General features: G+C 48.7%; 1 protein-coding gene across 1 annotated transcript in view; it reads left to right on the top strand.

Annotated features, from left to right (window-relative positions):
* syne1a (spectrin repeat containing, nuclear envelope 1a) overlaps positions 1–10,000 on the top strand; it is a gene marked incomplete at its 5' end in the record, with an annotated part of 157,820 nt that overhangs the window by 120,165 nt on the left and 27,655 nt on the right. The window contains 20 exons of the mRNA XM_083688496.1: positions 245–345; positions 622–763; positions 1,214–1,342; positions 1,443–1,601; positions 2,673–2,891; positions 3,218–3,319; positions 3,451–3,570; positions 3,783–3,983; positions 4,260–4,433; positions 4,710–4,841; positions 5,051–5,247; positions 5,437–5,569; positions 5,827–6,009; positions 6,571–6,720; positions 6,905–7,081; positions 7,257–7,412; positions 7,568–7,723; positions 7,991–8,161; positions 8,416–8,549; positions 8,787–8,991. Of these exons, the coding sequence (XP_083544622.1) occupies positions 245–345; positions 622–763; positions 1,214–1,342; positions 1,443–1,601; positions 2,673–2,891; positions 3,218–3,319; positions 3,451–3,570; positions 3,783–3,983; positions 4,260–4,433; positions 4,710–4,841; positions 5,051–5,247; positions 5,437–5,569; positions 5,827–6,009; positions 6,571–6,720; positions 6,905–7,081; positions 7,257–7,412; positions 7,568–7,723; positions 7,991–8,161; positions 8,416–8,549; positions 8,787–8,991 (3,141 nt within the window). The remainder of the gene's footprint in view (positions 1–244; positions 346–621; positions 764–1,213; positions 1,343–1,442; positions 1,602–2,672; positions 2,892–3,217; positions 3,320–3,450; positions 3,571–3,782; positions 3,984–4,259; positions 4,434–4,709; positions 4,842–5,050; positions 5,248–5,436; positions 5,570–5,826; positions 6,010–6,570; positions 6,721–6,904; positions 7,082–7,256; positions 7,413–7,567; positions 7,724–7,990; positions 8,162–8,415; positions 8,550–8,786; positions 8,992–10,000) is intronic.

Here is a 10,000-nt window from a genome sequence, read left to right as displayed (position 1 = left end):
ATTATTATTATTTTTTTTAAATGTAAATGCTGTTGCTACTAGCACCTCATCTTTATACAAGGTCTTCCCTGCCATGGTTGTGATATGTCGTTGTATCACTTACTGTAGATCTTTATACGTTATACTGTACACTAACTCTCTAAGTCTAAGAGCTGAACATCACTGTCAGGCTTAATGACAGTACTCCACTTTATGGAGGCTATTCTGTGCTGTGTTTGTAAATGCTATTCTGTGCTGTTTCCAGGAGCTCGAAGAGCAGCTAGCAGAACAGAGGAGGCTGCTACAGTCTGTAGCCAGTGTAGGGGAGGAGATACTCACACAACAGACCACACCCAATGGGGACAGGTAGGATTGATCTCTCTTTATGTCTCCCCCTGTCTCTCTCTCTCTCTCTCTCTCTCTCTCTCTTTCTCTTTATATCTCTCCCCTCTCCCTCTCTCTCCCCCTTCTCTCTCTCTCCTCTCTCTGGTTCACTGTCACAACTGTCTCTCCCCCTCTGCAGACAGTGAGGAAAACCATCCTCTCTTCAAAAGCCTTCCAAAACGTCCTTTCTCTTCATGTGTCTCTCTCTCTCTCTCTCTCTCTCTCTCTCTCTCTCTCTGTCCCTCCCCCTCTCCTCAGTGATCATACGGCCCCTGGTGTGTTATTGGAGACAGAGACCCTGACCCCTCAGGACCACATGAGGCGGCGCTGGGAGAATCTGAATAAAGACCAGAGCACCAAGCTGCAGCTCTCCCTCCACTCACAGGAGCAGCTCAGCCCGGTACGCTTGGCTTGGATCTACGCACGCACGCACGCATGCACGCTCGCACACACACACACACACACACACACACACACACACACACACACACACACACACACACACACACACTCACACTCACACACACACATACAAAGCACACCTGCAAAACACTTCACACCTCTACTGTCTGAGCACAACTTTTCACCCAGCATCCAGTATTGATTGACATCTGAGAGTGTATAAACCATGGTCACACCAAGCATCCAGCACAAACTAGTATATATATACATGACATGGGTTAGGCTTAGGGTTATGTCAATAACCTGTGAGGCATTCTAACGGAGTAAACAATGGTAGTTACCTAGTCAAATCTTAGATGACTCATCCACTTCCCTGCATGTCTTTTGCCGATCCATCCATCATACAGTCCACCCATGTGACAGTCCTCTCCTCCCCCCCTGTCCCCAGGTGCTCCACAGGTCACGTGTGTCCAGTCCAGGGGTGGTGTTCCGGGGGGAGTCGGTGGGGCAGGACCCCCGCTCCCCCAGGGCTCTGTTTGAGGGCTGCAGCCAGGCACTGGAGAGGCTGGCCCAAGAGGTAACACATTACACTACTTTGTTATGGAGCAGGATACCAATGTTATAGGAACAAGTTACCTCTGGCATGTACGAGTAACTGCTATTCCCTGCGTTCACAGACAGGGGGCGCTGAGAGTAAGCAGGGCGTGGCAGTGCAGCAGGAGCTGTATGTGGCCATGTCGGCAGCCTCCTCCTGGCTGGACAGCGCTGAGAACGAAGTTCTCTCCGGTCCCGTGTTGCTGTCAGAGGACACAGAGACACAGCTCTGTAACATGGAGGTAGGAGGGGGCTGGAGAATAACATCATAATAATAATATAATAATATATATATATAATATAATATGCCATTTAGCTGATACTATCCAAAGCGACTTACATTGCAGTGAGTGCATGCATTTTTCAGTATATATGGCCCCAGCGGGAATCGAACCCACAATCTAAGCGTTGTTAGCGCCATGCTCTACCAAATGAGCCATGGAGGTCACGGAGGTCACGGAGAAGCAACACAATGGGCGTAATCTAGCTTCAGAGTTTACTGCCAGTCCTCCCACAACGTTCTTCAATTGATATTCCCACAACGTTCTCTGTAGGTTCTTGAAAGTCAGATATATATATAACCCTCCCACAACCCACAACATCCATTTTTTTTTCACTATCTTGACTATTCTGATTGGAAAAGTTGCATGACAGCAGTCCTTAAACATGTTCAGTTTCTGGAATGTTTCTGTAACAAATGATTGACAAACACAAAACATTTCAATAATGTTTTGGGAACAACCCTTCGTGTAAACAGGTATAACAGGTATAACAATGTTATAACGCTACTGAAGACATATCCAACTTTAGCTCATTCACAGCACAGGCAATGAACAACCTCCAACCTCAAATGATGTCCTTCTGCACTATGTCATTCTAAACTAGTTTAAACTGACGTAAACTAAACATGTGTGTCCATCCATCCAGTCCATCTTTTTGATGTTTGGATCCTGTCTGAGCCTGAATGAGGTCAAACTGTAAATGTGACATAACACTGAATGAGGTCAAACTGTAGACGTGACACAACACTGAATGAGGTCAAACTGTAAATGTGACATAACACTGAATGAGGTCAAACTGTAGACGTGACATGAAGTGAATGACACCAAACTGTAGGCATGACAAGCTGAATGACATCGTTGTTTGTGTACAGGCACCTCTGTGACATGTAGATGCCTGTATGGGTGGGGGTGCAAACAGGTTGGTGAGGGTGGGAGGATGTCTGCAAACTGGAGGTATCTCTGTAGCGGAGGGGGCAGAGGGAGCTGCTGATCTACTGCTGTCTGCATCAGAGTCTGTCTGTGTGTCTCCAGGGCCTGAGTAAGGAGGTGAGAGAGGTGACGGGGGAGGTAAGCCAGTGCAAGGAGCTGCTGTGTGGAGCGGAGGGGAGGCTGTGCCGAGGAGGAGAGGACCAGGACCTGATGGAGGACACCCTGGAGGGGCTGCAGGGGAGGCTGGGCCTGCTGGACTCCACCCTGGAGCAGCACTGTGACAGCATGAGGGACAGGCTGCAGGAACACAGCAGCTTCCAGGTAGTGTGTGTGTGTGTGTGTGTGTGTGTGTGTGTGTATGTGTGTGTGTGTGTGTGTGTGTGTGTGTGTCTGTGTCTGTGTCTGTGTCTGTGTCTGTGTCTGTGTCTGTGCGTGTGTGTCTTGTGTGTGTGCGTGTGTGTCTTCATTTTTCTTATGATGACTGATGGATAGATGATTCACTTACTTAGTCAAACATATCTGTTGTAAGTCCCTTTGGATAAAGGCGTCTGCTAAATGCCATAAATGAATATGTAAATGTTGAGGACCATATGTCAATGTAGACCTCCATTGATGGTGTTCCCTCTTGCCTCCCCTGTCTCTGTCAGACTGAGTTGAGGCTGCTGTTCACAGCTCTCAGTGAGAGTAAACACCAGCTGATCCAGAGGATGGCTGGGACTGTGGACAGGCCTGCGTCGAAGCAGATGGAGGTAATGTAGCAGCACACACACGCGCACACACACACATACACACACACACACACACACACACACACACACACACACACACACACACACACACACACACACAAGCATTTAAAGTGTGTTTCCTCCCTGTGCAGACGTTGTCTGAGATAGAGGATGGTCTGAGGGAGTTTGAACAGAGAGTGTCTGAGCTCAGGACCAGAGCAGAAGGGCTACAGCCTGACCAGATCTCCAACCAGGAACTAATCAAACTACAGGTAACAGCCCCCCCTCTCTCTCTCTAGTCTCCTCTCCTCCCCCTATGCCCCCTGTGATATAACATACTCTTCTGCTATCTTTGGTTGTTTAAGAGGAGCCAATGTGATACAGTATATGTACTATACCGTATATATTATGGCATATATCATATGTTATAATGTGTTATGTAACACATAATGTTTCGTACGCTGATGTGATATCATCTCTATAGGATGCGTATGAGGAGCTGGCTCTGACGGTGGGCTCCAGAAGGAGCAGTCTGAACCACAGCCTGGTGCTGAAGGCCCAGTATGAGAGCGCCCTGCACGACCTCACAGACCTGGTCGACACCGCCCAGGACAAGATGGCCGCCGACCAGAAGATGACCGTGGGCTCGGTCATAGAGGTGCAGATGCTCCTGGACAAGCACAAAGTAAGGGCCTCGATCAGAGAGATCGTCAGGGAAAGGTGGCCCCACCCCCCCTCAGAATTCTAATAATAATTAACGTTGTGCACCTTCAGTAGTGCCTTTTGCGATGACTTGTCTTGCTCAGGCCAGAGGCAAAATAAAAATGTGCTTGAATGAGAATTAGATGTTTTTTTCCTAACCTCTCTCTCCCCACCTCACCCCTCCCCCCCCATCTCCTCTCCTCTTCTTCTCTCCTGTCCACTCTTCCATCCCCTCCCTCCCCCTCCTCCCCCTCACCAGGAGTTTTTCCAGGGCCTAGAGTCTCACATGGTCCTGACCCAGACGTTCTACAGCAAGGTGAGCTGCCTGGTGGTGCAGCGGGAGAGCCAGGCCCTGGAGGAGAGCCTGGCGCTGGCCCACAACGTCCTCAAGCAGGCCCACAGGAGAGGTGTGGAGCTGGAGGGCATACTGGAGGTAAGGGAGAGGAGGGAGGGAGGGATGGGATGGATGGATGGTGAGAAAAGCCTTGAGAGAGGGCCTTTCGGGGGTGGGCTGGAAAGGGCACATAGTTGCTTAGGTGAATGGAGACAGATAGAATGGAGAGAATGATTGATTAGTCCATCGTGTTCATTATTCTAGTAGGCCGGCATGGATTGGATGAAATGATTACTTCTGTAAAAATGAAGGAATGAATGAACAAATGAACAAATAGACTGATGATGACCCCATTCTCTTGTCTCTCTCCCCTAGTCATGGAGCAGGCTGGTAGAGGACTACCAGGGTCTGTGCAGGCAGCTGGAGGCTGTGGAGTGTAGCATCCCCACTGTGGGCCTTGTGGAAGAGACAGAGGAGAGACTCAGTGACAGGATTGCTCTCTACCAGGTACAATACACACACACAGTCCGATTTCTACCTCCACCAGCCTCACTTGATGGAGAGTCTTCAGATCCTTATCTGTTTTCGTCCCCCCCACCCCCTCTCCCACCCCCCCCCCTCCACCTCTCACCCCCTCTCCCCCTCTCCCCCCTCCACCCCCCCTCTCCCCCTCTCTCCCCCCTTCTCCCCCTCTCCCCCCCTCCCCCTCTCCCCAGCGGTTGAAGGCCAGTCTGACGGAGCACCAGCCCCAGCTCTACCAGGTCTTAGAGGAGGGGAAGAGGCTGCTGCTGTCCGTGTGCTGCTCAGACCTGGAGAATCAGCTGACTCAGCTGGGAGAACACTGGCTCTCCTCCACCACCAAGGTCAACAAGGAGCTGCACCGCCTCGACTCCACCCTCAAACACTGGACCAGGTCAGTCCATCTGTCAGTCCGTCAGTGAGTCAGTCAGTCAGTAAGTAAGTCAGTCAGACAGCTTTGATTCCACCATCAAACACTGGAGCAGGTCAGGCTGTCAGTCAGTCAGACAGTCTGGTGGGGGAGGGTATTTGTAATTGAACCTCAGGACTGAAGATGTACTGTCATGTCATATGACCCTCGCAGGTACCAGAGTGAGTCGGCAGAGTTGAGTCAGTGGTTGCGGACGGCCCTCGAGCATCTGGAGTTTTGGACCACGCAGTCTGTGACCGTACCCCAGGAGCTGGAGACGGTCAGAGACCACCTCTACGCCTTCCTGGTGAGAGAGAAAGACCAGTCTACACCAAAGAAGAGTATATTATCTCACAGAAATAATGATTGAGTTCCCTGTAAAATAACCAATACACTTCTACAATGCATACTAGTATCCTCATCCTCATGTTCTTACCAATGATTCCATTCACAGTACCTGCATCACCAAGATGGCTTCCCCAAAGGTGGTTTCCACTGACACTGACACGTTTTTCTTCGGAAGGAACGATAGCTCACCTTCTCTCCCCTGTCTCTCTCCTCTAGGAGTTCTCCAAGGAGGTGGATGCCAAGTCTTCTCTGCGCTCCTCGGTGCTGAGCACGGGTAACCAGCTGCTGCGTCTGAAGAGAGTCGACACGGCTGGTCTGAGGTCAGCTCTCGGCCAGGTGGACACACAGTGGGCTGAGCTGCTCACACGCATCCCTGTGGTGCAGGAGAAGCTACACCAGGTCTGGGAACAGCTCTTATTATGTCAGTCAGAGTCATAGCGGTGTTTGTTTTCGTGGCTGTTTTCGTGGCCAAGTCAAGTATCAACACGTTAACTAACAGGTGGTTAATGTGTAATTCATGCGTAATTAACTATCTAATGTGTAACGAACGTGTCAATATTAGCTTTTTTTTTCTTTTTTTTCTCTCTTACTTTTTGGGCTAGCCACTTTTTAGCTTAGCATTCTCTTAATCCATTTTATTTTAATCTACCCTCTTCTACTGTTCTACACTGGTCTCTCTGTTCTACCATGTATTTTTATAATATTGTTAAGCACCTTGTATTGCAATTTTGCACGAAAGGCGCGATATAAAGTCTGATATGATTTGATTTGATTTGATTTGATTTACTTGAACCTCTATTTTAAGATAGCTGAGGTGAAGCCATTTTGGGTTTCCTACCTCACCTTTACATGTTGGTATACAGTCATGTATTTATTGTATCTGTGTGCTGAGGAAAAAGAGAAAATATTAGCATATGTTGTTCTGGTTCTAACATTTCTTTGCCTTATGCTTCCCTACAGTTGCAGATGGAGAAACTGGCGTCACGCCACGCCATCACAGAGCTGATGAGCTGGATCTCCCTCATGGAGAACGTGATCGAGGAGGACCAACAGAGGATCATAGGAGCAGTGGGGTCAGAGGTCGTTCAGGACTACCTGCAGAAGTACAAGGTAAATGATCAACCCCTCTCTCAAAGACAACAGGACCATCAACAATCAAGAGTCAAATGAATAGACAATGGACATATTCACTAGTAACATTCTCTCTTTCTTTCCTTCCCTCTGTATCTCATTCTTCTCCCTCCCCCTCTTCTTCATCCCTCTCTCCATCCTCCCTCCATCCCTCTCTCTCCAGGGGTTCCGTATAGACCTGACGTGTAAACAGCTGACAGTTGACTTTGTCAACCAGTCCGTCCTCCAGATCAGCAGTCAGGACGTGGAGGGGAAACGCAGCTCCAAGACCGACTTTGCAGAGCGTCTTGGAGCCATGAACCGACGCTGGCAGATACTGCAGGGGCTCATCACTGAGAAGGTAGCGCCACCCGATGGCCTGGAGGAATTACTGTATATCTATATAATACACACACCTTTTGGAAAGATGTCAGGTGTGACTATAGCCAGAGCTTTAATTCATGCAAAGTGAGCTGGAGACCCAGTGTCTGAGAATGTTCTGTGTGTGTGTGTGTGTGTGTGTGTGCGCACCTCAGATCCAGCTGTTGGAGGGCTTGCTGGAAGGCTGGTTAGAGCATGAGAATGGTGTTCAGGCGTTGAAGACCTGGCTCACCTTACAAGAGGAGAAACTGAAGAAGAGACACAGGATAGAGGACGTTGCATCGGTGCAGAATGCACTCAAAGATTGTCAAGTAGGGAGATAAATATGATACGCACTATTCTCCATAGTTCCAAAACTTCTTGGATACAATCTTGTGTAACCTCAAATCAAGTGAACTTGTTTTTCCACCTTTTCATGTCGCCCTCTCTCCCTCCTTTCCTCCCCCTCTTTCGTCCCCCGCCCTAGGAGTTGGAGGAGTTAGTGAAGGAGAAAGAGAAGGATCTAGAGAAAGCTGAGCAGAGAGGAAATGCATTGGTTCAGGACAAGGAGGGCAAGGCCTGCTCTGTTGTGATGGAGACCCTGAAGGGGCTCAACCAGTCCTGGGCCAACCTGGACCACATGGTGGGTTACCTACTTGGATGACTCAACTGATACTGCAATGTCATCCATTGGTCCATGTAACCGATTCATAACGATTGAAACTGAAGGTTGTCATTCATATCCATGACAGCGAATACGTATCTTAAGGCAGACAGTTAACACAGATTTGGCCAAGTTCGAAATCTTGCTCTTTAGTTAATTACTGTGCATTTCTGTAATATGTAATATTATGCTTCACAATAAACGATGTAGATGCAGTATTTTGAACCGATCCTCTCCCCTGCTCAGATAGGGCAGATGAAGGTGAGCCTACGGTCGGTGCTGGAGCAGTGGACTCTGTACCGGCGCGCTGCCGAGGAGATCAACGGTTACCTGATGGAGGGCCGCTACTCTGTGTCCCATCTACGTCTGCTCACCGGCTCCCTGGAGGCTGTTCAACAGCAGGTGGAGAGTCTGGAGGTGAGACAACTAAAACACAACCCTGGGTTTGGAAGGACATTTTCTTTTTCTTTTTCTTTTTCAGTCCGAATGATAGGCTGTCAGAACAAGGATGTCTGTCTAGGATTGTCTGTCATTTGAAAAGCTATAATAATGATTAAACCTGTGCGTGTGTGTGTGTGTGTTTGTGTGTGTCTGTGTGTGTGTGTGTGTGTGTGTGTGTCTGTGTGTGTGCGTGTGCGTGTGCGTGTGTGTGTGTGTGTGCGTGGTATCAGAATCTACAGGAGGAGTTGGACAAGCAGGAGAGCAGTCTGAGGAAGTTTGGCTCCGTCACACACCAACTGCTGACTGAGTGCCACCCGTCTGTGGCCGACACACTCAACGGTGCCCTCAGGGACGTCAACATCAGGTAGGCACACACACACACACACACACACATCCGAGCTGGAGTTATTGTAACTATCAAGTATTTCTGTCATTTGCTAAAAAATGACGTGTAATGTTTTTTAAAAAACCTTGCACATTGGACTCAAACTGATCTTAGAACCTTAGTTTTCTCGCTGCTGCTGTAACAGACTGTTTTCACAATGTACTGTATAACTGATCCCAGTTCAGCCTCTAACCCTGCCGTCCGCCTCTATCCCAGATGGAACAGTCTGCTAGAACAGATCTCAGAGCAGTTGAGGAGCAGCAAAGCCCTGCTGGGTCAGTGGCAGCGCTACAAGGAGCTCTACAGCCAGAGCGTAGCGGGCGTTCGCAGGCAGGAGGAGAGGGCCGACAGGCTTCTCAAGAGCGCCACCGACAGGGACATCACGGAAGAGGAGAGCAGCGTCTGGATCAGAGACTGCAGCGTGAGTGGTGGAGATGGGGACTAGGGGGCAAGGAAGGGGTGCACACTGCTGGTTCCTCTCTTTACTCTCTCTCTGTCTCACTCTGTCTGTCTCTCTCTTTCTCTCTCTCTCTCTCTCTCTCTCTCACTCTGTCTGTCTCTCTCTCTCTCTCTCTCTGTCCCTCTCTCTCTCTCTCTGGTAAGATGTGTACCCATTAAGCAATTTATATAACCTGATGTCACAGCACATGATCAGATCTTTTAAGTGGACATTTGTGGTAACCTGTTATATTCGGTACTTTTCTTCTTTGTTGCCTACAGTATGCTTCTGCATGACTTCCAAATTATTTGACATACATATTTCCCTACACAACAGCTCAGCAGGGTTACAATGTCTCATAGTTTCCTTGGAATAACAGTCAGAAAACCCCTAGTGATCAACAAAGAATTCAGTTGGCTTGGATTCATGTGGTCTCTAAGCCCATGAATTAGCTCTTAAACTGCCTGTCAGTTGGTTTGAAAGGTTCACAATAGCTCTAGCCAGCACACAGGTGGCCAAATTATACCCTGTCTGCCTGTGTGAATGTACACACACACACACACACACACACACACACACACACACACACACACACACACACACACACACACACACACACACACACACACACACGCACAAATTACACCCTGTCTTTCTGTGTGAATGTGGACCCAACACAAAACAAAAGCCCTTTCAGAGTATCAGACCTGCTCCTAGCTCAAAGTGGCAGCCAAGCTCAGATTTACACCCGAGGGGTCTCCCAGGGTGAGAGGGGGTTGGCAGGGGCAATACTGCTGGAATGGTCTGGATATACAGCAACCTGGACAGGTTACAGTGGACTCACAGGACCATGTTTTATAGACGTTTTTTGGAGCACAAAGATGGAGAGGAAGAAAGAGACACACATTGTGTTTGATTACGACATTGAGATTTCAGTTCCCAAGCATTGAGCATAGTGAAATGGAATCAAAGCCTTTAATGCTATATAGGT

This window comes from Argentina silus (assembly GCF_951799395.1).
Source record: "Argentina silus genome assembly, chromosome: 17".
NCBI classification, from domain to species: Eukaryota; Metazoa; Chordata; class Actinopteri; order Argentiniformes; family Argentinidae; genus Argentina; species Argentina silus.
The sequence above is the reverse complement of the archived record's forward strand: the minus strand, read 5'-3'. Positions and strand labels throughout refer to the sequence as shown.